The 14610-nt window shown below is 39.4% G+C and overlaps 1 protein-coding gene across 1 annotated transcript in view; it reads left to right on the forward strand.

The window, feature by feature from the left end:
- Positions 1-1650: 1650 nt before the first annotated feature.
- The window catches only part of LOC148333986 (melatonin receptor type 1B-like), a 57788-nt gene continuing 44828 nt past the window's right edge, over positions 1651-14610 (forward strand). Inside the window, exon 1 of the mRNA XM_088300462.1 lies at positions 1651-2196. Within this exon, the coding sequence (XP_088156588.1) occupies positions 2001-2196 (196 nt within the window). The 5' untranslated portion in view covers positions 1651-2000. The remainder of the gene's footprint in view (positions 2197-14610) is intronic.

A 14610-nucleotide genomic window follows, 5' to 3' on the forward strand; every position in this document is an offset into this window, starting at 1 on the left:
CCCATCGAAAGCAAAGGCAATGCATGTGCATACAAAATACACCGTACCTTGTTCAATTCTCAACCAATTTTCTTGATGCTGACATTTTTGTCAATGCCTAAACTTGAGCTTCTAATACAGAACATAAATCCTTCATTTTTGTCGTTTTTGTGATGCCAATGAGCAAACAACACTTAGCCAGAACGTTGCAGAAAGTACATTGTGCACAGCAGTGTCATAGCTTGCCACTCGGCTCCCACATTGCGTGGCACAATAGGTTTAATTTATAAAGTTATATGGCTGTTAATGCTTGACATTTGTGTGTTCGCCGTGAATGTATGTCATATTTATTGCTCACATTTCTTTCTTTTTTAATTTTTATTATTTATTTTTTTACAAACAATGACTTTGGGTGCTTTCCAACTGCAATCCTTTGAGCTGACGTTATAATTAAAAGTTTGCATTTACTGCAAATGCTTCGTGTACATCATGGTTCAAAGAACAATTGATCACTTAAGGAGATCGATCAGCCATTAAAGGCTTTGATCAGAGAATACCAAAAATGCTTTTTCCCCACAAATATCAATCGATCATGATTGCTGGCATATATATATATATATATATATATATATATATATATATATATATGTATACATAAGTAAAAGCCACTATGGCCACCTGAATAACTGGCGATAATAACTGTTCATTTATTGTTTTGTTTTTTTCATTAATATCAAAGAGGGCGGCACGGTGGGCGACTGGTTAGCATGTCTGCCTCACTCCAGCCCTTCTGTGTGTGGAGTTTGCATGTTCTCCACGTGCCTGTGTGGGTTTTCTGCGGATGCTCCGGTTTCCTCCCTTATTCCAAGGACATTCATGGTAGGTTGAATGAACGCTCTAAATACTAGATGTGATTGCGAGTGCGAGTGGTTGTTTGTCTTTGTGTGCCCTGCGATTTGCCGGCAACCAGTCCAAGGTGTACCCCTTTTTTGAAAAGTTTTGCATACATCAAATTCTAAATGAATTGAGTATTTGCAAAAAGCCGTTTAATAATTTGGACATTACATATCTTTGTTGTGCATCTGATTTTATATAATGTCGGCCGAAAAGGATTTGCAAATCATTGTATTTTGTTTTATTTCTGATTTACACAACACCCATACTTCACTGGAATCGGGGGGGTTAATATTAAATAATGTATGAATAGTATACATGTTCTTATTGTTATTATATGTTTGTTACATGATTACATTAATTCAGTTATTAATGGAATTAATTTATTATCCATCATCTATGCTCTCACAATACACTTCCCAAATAGGACTTTGTTGAGTCCGGCACCAAATGCCTTTGGATAAACGTTTTTGTACGTTACATAGTCGCATGCGATCTGAACAGAAGCCAAAACCAACATAGATGCAATCTCTGGCATTCAAAGCTTATGGCAAAAACTTGATTCGTGGCTGATCATAATCACGATCAAGCAGACAGATCTCTGCACATATTTCATTGGTGATTAATAAAACATTACTTCAAGACAAAGTCTTTTTTTAAACGCATGAAATGTTGAAACTGAACAGTAGACAGAGTGCACATACAGCAAGAGAATACAAAAGAAGATTTAGCAAGTTGCCTTTAGTTCCTCAGAGATTAGAGGAGAGGGAAGGAAAGGAGATGTGTTGGAGGAAGCTGAAATGAAGAGAAATGAGGAGCAGACGCTTTGGAGAGGCAGCGCGGCAGAGAGAATAAAAGGAGGAGGTGTGGAGACCCATGCTGCTGTGTCTCTGCTCTCAGCATCCAGCATCCCTAAAGTGTGTATGGCTCTCGGCTGGCTGCAGTCCGCTCCGCGTGGACTGGCTGCGGGCCGCCGGAGCGGCTCCGAACGGTGGAGCCAGTAAGAGCGCAAAGCACACCCGCGGCCGCTGAGGGGCTCGCAGCTGATATTTTGGCCATGTCGTGCGGGAGAAGAAAAAGAAGGCAAGCAATCTACCACGCAGGGGAGTGAAGAGAAAGTGGGGGCTATGGACATGCCGGCGGATGGACCGTTGTTGAAGAATCAGACTGAACACGGGCCGGAGCCGAGCCGGGGAGGCGCGCGTCCTGCATGGGCAGTCACGGCGCTGGCCAGCGTGCTGATCTTCACAACTGTGGTGGATGTGTTGGGGAACCTGCTGGTTATAACCTCTGTGGCGAGAAACCGTAAACTCCGAAATGTGGGTAAGAAGCTAAAATCTATTGGTATGCACGTGTGCGCGCGCGTGCGCTCGTATCAACAAACAGCCTCGCGCCTGAGAGACTGAGAGACGAGCGTAACGTTTTTTTATTATTATGTGAATCAACCTTGACTGAGTGGATGACACTACGGACTTTATAGGAGTCAGTCGAAACGAATGGATTTGAATTCATTCACGTGCTTAACTGAATAGGGTTGCTCTAACAGATTAATTCATTTGAGACTAATTAAGTCTTACTTAACTTGTCTTGTCATGGAGCTATTTGCATTACACACTGCCTGGAACTTGACTCTTGCAGGGTGAAAGTGTCACTTATTTATGGTTTGGTCATGTAAAGTGGCCGTAATGGGATAATGAGGAGCTATGTATCCGATATGTACCACATAATCATGTGGACTTTATTCCATCGACTCGGTTAAAAAGCACATAGAAATTGTGTGATAATATGTATGTACGACAATGGGGGGGGGGGATATTTTCTAATCATAGGAAGTGACAACATTAAACAAGTACCTAGGCTCTCATATACCTGAAGCTGTTGTTCATTGATTGTGTGCATATTTATTTTATGACCACTGACAGCATGTGTTTTTGTGTTAAGCTTTATTTTCTGTCGATGAGGTATACTCATAGGAACTGTACTGGAATAGTGCCTGGATTTTTACTGAAGCAAAGCCATTTCAAATTTCTGTGGATTCAAATAATAAACAACAGCTCCGATTTAACGTTTTCCTGCAAAGTATATAGTATAATATAGTAACTCTAATCAATAAAAGTTGATCAATAACAAAACAAGCACCCAACGTCTATTTAGGCCATGAGATCATCCACACCTGTCTTTTCTTTTTATTCTCCTGTGGCGGTGCTGGAGCATTTCAGATGATTTTAGGGGAGAGGCAGACAGAGAATATTCATTGAATCAAACATGTTTTTGTGTACCAGAACAGAAACCGCTTTGGCACTGTGAAAAAGCACAAAGAGATATACAACCTTGGTTCATACAAGAACAAAGAAACCATAACGGTACATTTTGTAAGGTACCCAATATATTGGTTCACATGGCTGATCTTTGTGCATGGGACCAATTCTTACTCAATGTCCCATTGAGAAGCGCCCAACAATTGAATGTCAACCATGCAGCGCAGTTTGCCTTTTGTCTTATGTCACCAGGGACCGCCTCCATCCATCCCCTGCCATGAACCTGAACTAGATAAGTAGTGTAGAATATTAAAGGGGGGATGGGATGGATATTGAATAAAATCTTTGTTACACTAGTTATAATAATAATAACTGAGATGAATGAAATAAAAATTCCCAATCATGTTGAAGTGACAGATTTCATCATGCTGTGTGAATGATGGTCAGGCTAAAGTAGCACCTGATACATGGCTTGGGTTCCTATACACATCCAGAAGCAAAATCTCATATATATATATATATATATATATATATATATATATATATATATATATATATATATATATATATATATATATATATATATATATATAAATAAAAAATCAGTAGTTGAGGATTAATTCATCCATCCATCCATTATCCGCTTCTCCTCCCTAGGGTCAGATGAGATTCATTTCTTTCAATTTGATTCATTACAATGAATTGCTGGTCAATAAAAACAAACATTAATTTATATTATGCCAGGAAAACAATGCAGAAGATTTTCACAAATGTTCCCTTCTGTCTGTAACGGTCTGGTGGAACCATAGTGGTGAGAAAAGGACCCAAGAGCAATCGGAATTGGAGTTAGAATTAACAAGGTGTTTATTTTTGGGGAAGCAAGTAAAGGCTGCGGGTCCGGAGTTCGGAAGGCCAAGCGGGTGTAGTAGATGTAATCCGAGTTTCTTCAAGGGCAGGTGGAGGTGACACTGGGCTTGGGTGGACAGGCAGAAGAAGCACACAAGAACACAGGGACTATGGTTACACACAAGGCCAGAGGTAAACGCAGAGCAAAGTTCACAGGTCGCTGGTATGAGACAAAGTACCACGGTTAACGGGATAATTCGGCACCTCACTCCTGGCTGCATTGAGCTTTTATCCTGCTGTTGATGACGCTGATGAGCAGCAGGTGCGCAGCGGCCACCGCCTGACATGGGGGCGTGACTAGGAAGGGAACGAGGAAGCCGCCCAAGTCTATGCCAGTGCTTCTCAATTATTTTCAGTTACACCCCCCTAGCAAGAGGAAAATAATTCACGCCCCCCACCCCAACCATCCACTCTCCGCCACGACTATAAATAATACCATTTTTGTTGCAAAACAAACGTGCACCGTAGAGTTAATACTCGCTGCGCGCAATGGGAAAGGAGAGCACCACTGCCAACTACTGGAGTGGATGTGCAATAGCACTTTATTGTAGTACGGCGGGAAAAAAAGCATATTCCCCAGCTTCACATGTGCCCACCTCAGCCTCTCACCGCGCCACTATTTGAGAAGCACTGGTCTATTCATACTTAACATTGGTGTGAAAAAAAATTTACTTTTCTCAGCAACTTCAGTTATATGTACTTTAAAGATGTTTTAAGTTCCGTCATTGTCCTTTATTGATATGACCACACCATAATTAGCAGCCTGTGAGAAGATAAGAGAAAGCTTGTAAATAGTGTTTCATTCGGGCGTAGTATGTGTGTAAGTCAAAATATGACCTTAAACTTTAAAAAAAAAAAAAAAAAAAACATAGCAACGGCAGAATAGTGCCACAGATGGTGGAGTCAGATATATTGCCAAGAATGAAAAAGACCACATCAGTTGTACAATGCTTCTACTAATATATCTAATGAAAAAAGACAATGATCTTATGACTGATCCAGAATAGGTTGTAGTTTAAATTGATTTATTCCATACACTCAAGAAGGTAAGAGGATCAGAAAATCTGTTATGGTTCCTAATTTTCACTACCGACATTGAATGAGCGTGGTGAATGTAAAGCCACGTGCAAGTTTCAGTTAAACAGGCAAAGCTGCTGAAAGACCAACATCAGCATCCTCAGGCCAGAGTGAGGAGAAAGGGAATTTTTATTCCAGCGCTTCTGAAGCACTAATTAGAAATGCCAGATTAGATATGCTCCATGAAGATTCACTTTCCTCTGCTGTGTTCACATCGTTTGCTTGTGCACCAAAGTAAAGAACCTTGGGATTCCTCCCCCTCATAATACCACAAATTTAACTCTTGTTTAACTGTTCAGCAAAGCAGAGTACAGACACAACAGCAATTTGGCATCATCCGCAAATCATTCCAACTGGAGTTCAAATTATGGTAAAGAAACAGACATTTGTAGTATTTCCCCTGTTTGCAGCTATAGCATCTTCAACTCCTCTAGAAAGGCTTCCCACACTGTCACTGTCCCACTTCATTAAAAAGAATTTCAATGGACCAAATGCAAATCGGATAGCGGTGTCAAATCCAGATCCAGTAAGTATGCCGTGCCACAGTGTGTCTTTGGCCACAGGTGCTTCTACACAAGAGCTCGTTTACCTGCTGTTAAGTCAAAGCACCTGGGCAAAAGACAAACTGTGGCTGTTTACTTTCTGGACATGGATTTGACACCATGCATTTTGGCTGTCAGTCTGTAAGAATGAGAGGGGCTCACAAATTCAGTTCTAGAATACAGAAAATGTGAGATAATGGCATTTATGGCACCAGTCAATCAAATTGATCACAAATCAAAGCATTGGACACAGAATTCTACAAAACAATTGTGTCCAAATTAGTCAATGCAAATTGCAGTTTCCACAATAATAAAACATATTTAAAACAATAACACGACGAAAGGATATTGCTATTATTGTTTTTTTGCACTTTGTCCATAGTAGATTCCAGGGAACCTGTCATGTATTTTGTCTGTGGGAACCGGGGTCTAGTTGAGGTCTTGCGTAATTGTCTGAACCCCACAACACAATTTGATGGAGGTGCAGGCTGATGTTGAGCTCTGTTGATATGTGTGGTGGATGTCAAGGGATTTTATTTATATATATAACAACAGTGTGCATCAAATTCTCTGACTCATTATCGAAATAAAGTAATTGAAACTTTATTAGGATTTTGGTCACGTTCCTTTTATTGTCCAATCCCTCAAGCAGCAGCTTCGTTGGAACTCACATGTAAGTCAAATTTCAACTTGTAACATAATGCAAAAAAATTAAATAAAATCAACCTACCGACAATTTATAAATTGAAAAAAATCAGTTGGAGCACTTATTGTGTCAAAACATTATTCAAGACTCAGAATAAATGTTCTCTTCTGTGTCGTTTGTGGAAAGTAGGCAAGGATGTATAATTCATTAGAGTGTGACTGTGACAGTATTTGTTTAACTTTTTAACCATAAGTTACGTTTTAAAAAATATATTTGAGATAACGTATAAAACGGTTTTCAACTGAATCATTTCAAAAGTAGTGACACAAGAGCTCTTTCCCCTAGACAGCTGTGGGGGTCTCCTTTTATTGTGGAAAGTCGACCACCGCAAAGCCAACTGAGGGCCAAGCATGACTGTTGCAAAGTAGTAGAGGTCTGAATAAGAATGATCTTGTTGCATTGTTGGGAATTCTTGGGCAAGAGAAGAAGCAACTAAGCAGTAGTAATGTGTAATTAGATATAAGCAAGTCTAAAAAATACCAACTGTAATAGTAGTTACTTAAAGTTTGTGGAATGTTAATCAGTTGTTTTGAAAACTCCCCAATAATATGATTTCATGAGCTGCATTAATTCATTATTACCGTTGTATGACCCAGGATAAGCCCAAGTCAGCTGTAACTACAAACGTTATTAAAGAGGCTTGATTTTCACTCCCCGACAGAAACTGAGAGGTGCTTCCAAAAGATAGGCGCCAGATAGTCAAAGGCTCCACTTCTTGTTTTGCTTTTTTTTTTTTTTTTTTAATTCTGAGAAGCACATGTCAATATGAACTCTGCTAGTGTTGTGCTTTAGTGCTGGTGTGACCACAGGGTTGCAACCGAGTACCGTGTGGCATTTGGTATTGAGCTGCAGAGAAAGTAGAAAAGTGGATTAGGAGCAGAGGGACACATCAGCCACGCCCGACACACTGAGGGAACATTAACCAAACAGACACAACAACAGTGTCTGTACAGTTAATAAAGTGTTCATTCTTGTGACTGTATGGTCATTGAACAAAATGAACAAAATTGTGAGCCCGATGAATCCTCCACTGATAGATTACAGGCATGGAACTCTGACTTTGAAGAAGTTGTGACAGAGTAAGAATGGCACAGGGCGTGCCTTAAAGCCTAGAAACAAACTGTTATCACGAGAATGAGATTATTGGAACATAAATGGTTGATGAGAACGTACATCACGCCTGTAAAATTGAACAGCTGGTCTCCTGATATACCAGACACCTATATTAAATGTTTAAAGGGACAAGGCTTCCGCTTTCATTGCGTCTGGGAATGTTCGAAATTGCAAAAGTATTGGAGAGGACTAGGACAGATTTTGTCAATTATTGTTGGAATACATTTTTCCCACACCGTAAAACTTTTTTTGCTAGGCGTCTACCCCAAAGACTTTGTGGCTTGTAAAACTATTTTGATTGACTTTGGACAAAAAATGGATGCACCTTCATTGAATTATTTGATAAAAGAACTGACCAATAATCTACTTATGTCATCGGAGGGAGAGCAGAGGAGTTTGAGGAAATGTGGAAACCTTTACTGAACTTTGTTGGCCAGTGGGATGCACAGCCACCTTCTGTGCTATTATATACCATGAAGTTGACTGTTTGATCTTTTTTGTTTTGTCTGTTCCGTTAGCTGTTCGTCTTTTTAATTTGTTGTTGCCATGCATATAATGTGTGAAAAAGCAATTACATTTACAGGCCCCGTATCATACAGACACATTATAGGGGTTTGAAGGCGGTCTTTAAGTGGCCAACTTTACATCGTCTACAAGTGGAGATCGGATTGCAGTTCCTTAAAAACCTACTCTCTACGTGGGCCGTTGATCTATCCGGTGCGGAATTGAAAGTGAATTAGGGCAGCCTCTTTGATTGGCAAGGAATCAAGTCGGTAGGGTTCAGTTCCACAACGGCGCAAACGCCCATTTCTGCGCCTTTCAATGAAAATGACAAAAGAAAGAAAACTCCACCCATGGAGTTAGACTGCGCTTTGGGTTTGTCTTGCGCTGGGCCTGAAAATAGATCCTCATAGTTTTCATCTTTAAGTAGATTGTGGAACCCACAAATCAATCTCACTACTTTCTGCATGGGTCAGCATTCCCTCTATTCTCATGGTCGGATTCAGATATCAGAAGACTGCAGTGGGGCCTTCATTTGATATGGAGAAGAAATGCCACATGCTTTGACTTAAACTGTGCATATTAAGCCTGAAGAGAAAGTTAGGAAGAAAGAAGCTTCAGCCATCTTTCATTTTTCTTTTGTTTTTGTATTCGTTTTTGTTTTTTTTTTTGCTCCAAAGATAGTTTGTAGGGAGGCGGAGTGTGCTTGTTTATTTTGGGCCAAATCCCAAAGCAGGTTAGGTGTGATGAACACACAAATAAACGTTAATAAACAGACACACAGGGCAGACTGAAACTAAGGGCGGTTGTTCTTCTTCCATGTACTGTTTGGTGTGATACATTTCAAAATATATATATATATTTTAGGCAAAAGCAGAATCACCATACTAAGCAAAGTTTGAAACAGATGCATACTGCGCGCTCTCAGTCTGCCGGAATACCCAACAAATGAAGAGAGCCAGTTTTTGCACCGGGTGCACGTATGCTGTCTATGAAAATAAAACCCTATCAATTAAAGTTAAGCAATAAGACCTGCAAAATTCATGAGCCCCCCAAAAACTCAGGCAGGATATATTTCCAGGTCTGTTAGGCTTTTCATGACAGACACAAAGCAGCATACTGCTGCTCTGAGGGGAGAACTTAACAGAACTCAGTTGGTGACACATGAATAATTCCAAACAGGTCTGGCCACCACCTCTAACCCTGGGCAAGTATGTGGAAAAGAATCAAATCGCTTTCTTTGTGCGTCATTGGCTATGTGGGTGTGGGGAGAGCAGAGCTTTGGAAATGCATACGCCTTCCAAATAACCCCCAAACCCCCCACCCTCACCCCAAAGGATGTAGCAAATTTAGTTACGGGAGTAAAAATAATGAAATGAGTCAAATGAGACCATCATTGTCCAAGCCAAATAAAAGCATATGTGAGGTTCAAACTTGAGCATATTGGTCACGTTTATCTCTCTTTCTGGCTGTTTGCATCCAATTCTTTTCCATGTACAGGCCAAATTGGTTCAGTGGCTAACAAATCTTTTTATGGATGGTGGGACAAAGAGAGTCGTACTTACTGCATGCAAATCTACTGGGAGCAACTGCATGAACAATAATTTCTACAGCTAAATATCAAGCTAAGAATTATTGACTAACTGCATATCAACAATGTCTTCAAGAACAGTAAAAAGCATTCCAAGGTGAAATTGAAGTGACTTAGTCATCAGAGTTACTTGCCAGTGTATTCTACAACACATGAAAAGCGTAGACCATTTATTAGTGTTGAGTGCGGATATATTGAGCTCACAGCCTGAGTCCAGAAGTTTGGAAAACAGATTACTTTTGTTCTACCAGGAGAGAGTACAAGCTGGCTGAATGACATTTTACACCATTTTCATGAGACAAACTTCGTTCCATTTTGTTCCGCTTATCCGGGGTCGGGATGCAGGGGCAGCAGCCGAAACAGGGGGGTACCCCAGACTGATTTTCCCTTCCAGCTCTTCCGGTGCAATCCAGAGGCGTTCCCAAGCCAATCAGGAATCACAGGCTGTGTCCAAATTCACAAGCCACCGAAGGCTGAATTTGTCGGCCACACAACGTAGCTTTCAGTGCGACTCGACCACACTAAATTCTTGCAACCTTCAAATCCAGCTTTAATTTCCATGGGGACCACAAGGATTTAAATATGAATGGGCTCAATAGGCCCCTTGCAGCTGAAGCCGGAGGGCAGCCATCGTATGTTACCACTGTTAATGACAACCAAAAACAAAAACTAACTGAAACTCCATTTTATGTTTATAAAACTAACTAAAACTAAATATAATTGCAGTGATAATGTATTTTGTTTTAATCTGTGGCAATTAATTTAATATACAAGCCTTTAGGGTTGATGTTAGATGTATTTATTTCGATATTAATGCACAATCATTAGCCGGAAAAAGGCAAGGTTGTCTGGGAGTTGTAGTTCTCTGAATGTGTGTCGCACAAACCGTCATCAATACAAGCAGCACCCCATAAGATAGAAACCTGCAGACGGAGATTGGTTTGCGTGTGTGTTTTGGGTTGAATGGCTCACCTGAACTCATCCCAAAAAACAACGCTATAATAATGTAAAAAGGGCTTTCCTTTTTCTGTTTCATATATGAAAAATATGTAGACACAAAAAATAGTGCACTGTACAGCTTTAATAAATCTCAACAAGAATTCAATCCACTTTAGAATTTGGAAACTTGGCAAACAAGACATCCTAGCTTCATTTAATTAGGGTGCATGCATTTAATTTTAGAAGCAGTATCATGTTCCGCGCTGATTGTAATTCAACTATACCCTGTATTATCAAAATGTTTTAAAAATATTTATTGTGGAATTTTTACGATTGAATACTAAGTGTGCTTCTAATCTTGCACACAAGCACAACACCAATTTCTTTAAAAATGAAAACTAATACTAAAATTGTTTCTGAAAAAAATTCTAACTAATAAAAACTAAGAAAGTTGCCTTGAAAAATAAAACTAAATTTGAAAAGAAAATCAAAACAAAATAAAAACTAACTCTAATTAGAATTCCAATCCTATAATAACCCTGCTGACAACTTCTGTTATCTTTTTGGGTGAAAACACTGTTCAAGGTGTGTATTTTAGGCGAGGATGCCTGTTTGGAGTAATAAGAGCCTCTCAAAGAACCAACTTCACTCTTTTCATCGACCACTCATAATATATTATCTCAATTTCATGAAATCCGACCTCCATTTGTTAGGTTTACATTTTGCAGAAAATTTTGGCATAATGGACTTTGCTTTTATTTCATTGTTGATGTAGACTAAGTTTAATTTTTAAATTTAAATCGCACTCAGAGACATACCTTATAAAAGAACATTTTAAACACCGAACAACTGTCTACCCAGTGTTAATCAACAACTCTGATGTAATTTTCTTTTGACAGCAAGTGGCAAAATGGCCGCCGCCTGAGTTGAATAAAACCATGTGGCTTTGCTGCTAAATTCATATTCCACAAACGCAATATTAATCAAAATTCTGTGTTTAGACTAGTACAGCCACGTAGCAAATATTATTGTAAAGAAGTTTTTCTTTTGACTCTCCCTGTAAGTGTAAGGAACACGATTTTTTTGAAATGTTCATATGTTGCATTAAACTATTAAATATCCCTGTTGCCATGATGGACGGCTTCGCAAATTGATACACATTAACCGCGTATTTAATGGACTTAGCGTTACGCTTTGAAACACTTCCGGGTGGGGATAGCGCCACAGCGAAATCGTGAAGGTGCCGCATATGACATAATCGAGCCACATCTATGACTTGCTGGCAGTGAAGTGTTTTTCTTCTGATGCGTTTTTTTTTTATTTGTTTCACTTGGATTATGCCACCACGTAGCGTTGCTGGCTTTTGTTTGAACCGACAGTAGGACTATATGAGCCTGTTTTGGTTCCCCAAAGCTACGGTCTTAAACAAAAAAAGCAGTGGACATGTAGCTGCACTGGCTGGGCAGAAGCATTGATTGTAAGCCATTCGAAAAAGAGAAAGAAAAGAGGTAACAACTAAAAATCTAGTGACACATACACAGTCGTCCACTCATAGTCACCATCATCCAAGAGAGAACGTATGCAGTACATGAGCAAATAACTGCAAATGTAAAATTAATATAGTGTAGCTGACTTGTAAAAAAAAAAAAAAAAAAAAAAAGGAAAACATGCAAGTCCCATTTAGTAATTTTTCTAAAATTCTCACATTAATGGGATGTCTGTAACGCAGAAACCCCTTTCATGTAAAAATAGCAAATCGGAAGAAAATGGATGTAAATGTTTTTCACAGGGTAGCAGCGATGGGCTACCGTCTGAGCATTAATGAAAACGTACTGTGTTTGCTTTGCTGATGTGTACCGAACGGTTTTCAATAACTGACAGTATTTCTGTAATGAAGGTTTTAAAGGATTTGTGAAAAATAATTAGCTCATCACCTTGTTTTCAAATTTTTCATGTGCATTTACCATCGACATATTTACAAATTAAATTGTATATTTTTAATAATTAAAAGTTATCAATCAGTGGAAATGTCCTTAATTCTGACAACTTACAATAAGAATTTACACATTACACACATCGATCAAATTACAAGGCATGTTTTGCGTGTTTTCTGCATTAAACACTCCTATGACCTTGGTATTTTTCGTGCTGTGAGTCTCCTATAATTTGAACAATAAAAACAGAGCAACCTGACTGACAACTTGTCGTTAGCATCTTCAGAGTCTGAGGAAAAACCCGTTGCGCCAGTGGTATCACATACACACTCGATTGTGTGTGATATATCTAGATTCTTGAACCCACCCAAGATTCCCACATTCGTTCTATTCTTCATTCAATCTGCTGCTATAACTAATAACCTACTCATTTTGGTACTTGCTTATTATAATTGATGATACTGATGCTAATCATAATAAAAAAAATAAATTTAATGACATAAGTACCCTGAGCTGCTGGTACTTATGCCATTAACTTTATTCAAGAGCCTTGTACAGAAAGAAGACAAGATCCAAGATGGCCCATTTTGCACTAACCAGCTCAGTTAATAAAATGTTATTGAACAGTAAACTGAAATTAGTTATTTTCTTTTTGGATCTATTCATTTTGGCGAAATTAGGAAAGAAGTGATGACTTGAAAAACACATCCTTTAAATGAGGTATATGGCCGCGCCCCCCTCCGCTCTCCCCATGTTACCACTAGAGTCATAAGGGACCGATTACAAACCCTCCATTGTAAATCATTGTACTTTAATTGCTTATAACGTCCACAAACAGTGATCAATTGGCCCCATGATTCAGGCGGACATCCCTACCTATGACCACTTCAACATATCAAAGGGATTAACCCCAATTTGACTGATTTATATCAGAAGGAGGAACTGTGGAAGTGAGCAGAGGTACATAGATCATGCTGTTAGGACGCGCGCACTGCTTCCTTGTGGGTCATGGTGAGGATACGCGGCATAAAAGAACCAGTCGGGATATTTACAGAAACTGCAGTGGGAATGAGGAGACTGTACATTTATTTAGATGAGGATTTGCTCCAGTGTAACTACCATACGCCTTCTTATTCTTTGGAACGTAAGCGCTGCGGGCCACGTGGACACTAAATGTAGCGTTCCAATGCGGCCACACTTGACTGTAGAGTCAGTCTCCTTGCTGGAACTTTTTGTTCGCTTAACATCAGGGCCGGTCCTGCCTATATGCCAATAACGCAGCCGCTTAGGGCCCCAACTTCAAAGGGCCCCAATCTGGCAACCCATTGCAGACACATCCTCTTACTAATGCGTATGCACAACGTGCGCTCCATTTATGGCAAACCAATGAATGATGCTACATCTCACTTTGCTATGATTAGACCGCGAGACAACGTGCAATTGTGTGGAAACAAGGGCACCAAGCAAAATGTCAAAAAGAGTGATCGGTACGGAAAAAGAAAAGAAAAAAAGAAAAGATGAAGAACAAATTCGAGGTAAGTGCGGATAATGTTAGGGCCTTGTGTTTAAATTGAGAATAGCAACTTACATTGTCTACGTTGTCATGACACGACCTAACTTAATTTATTTTAACCGATATTTCAAAAGGAAAAAAGCTTGAATTGTGTCTGTGCGCTGTGCCTATTCATTTTATTTTCGGGAACGTTAGAGTTCACTAGCATTAACTAAAGATGTCCTGAACTCAACGGTAGAACTTGCATTAGGCTTGTTTGGCCATGTCTGTGTTATTTACTTCTGTGTTTATTTTTTGTTTTATATTTCAAAAAAATTGGTTGGCACCAATGTGCTTACAATATTAGACATTTAATAATTTGGCAGCCACAATAATAATAATAATGCAACTCCAATGATACATGGTAAATTTGATTTTATACCATGAAGAAAGAAAGAAAAAATGTGTACATAATTAGGTATGGGTTCTCATTTTGGTACTTCAATACTAATTTACTGTCATGACCCGTGTCGGTCATGTCAGGGTTTTTTGTTGTCATTTTCACGTCCCATGCCTTGTCTTTGTTTTTGTTTACCTTTGTCAGCTGAGTGGGGGCGTTTCCTTCTGCGCTCCTTCCCCACCAGCCACACACCGGTTCTCCGTTAGCCTCACACACCT

Source organism: Idiotropiscis lumnitzeri, chromosome 7 (genome assembly GCF_059441095.1).
Source record: "Idiotropiscis lumnitzeri isolate Australia: NSW breed Sydney's pygmy pipehorse chromosome 7, RoL_Ilum_1.0, whole genome shotgun sequence".
NCBI classification, from domain to species: domain Eukaryota; kingdom Metazoa; phylum Chordata; class Actinopteri; order Syngnathiformes; family Syngnathidae; genus Idiotropiscis; species Idiotropiscis lumnitzeri.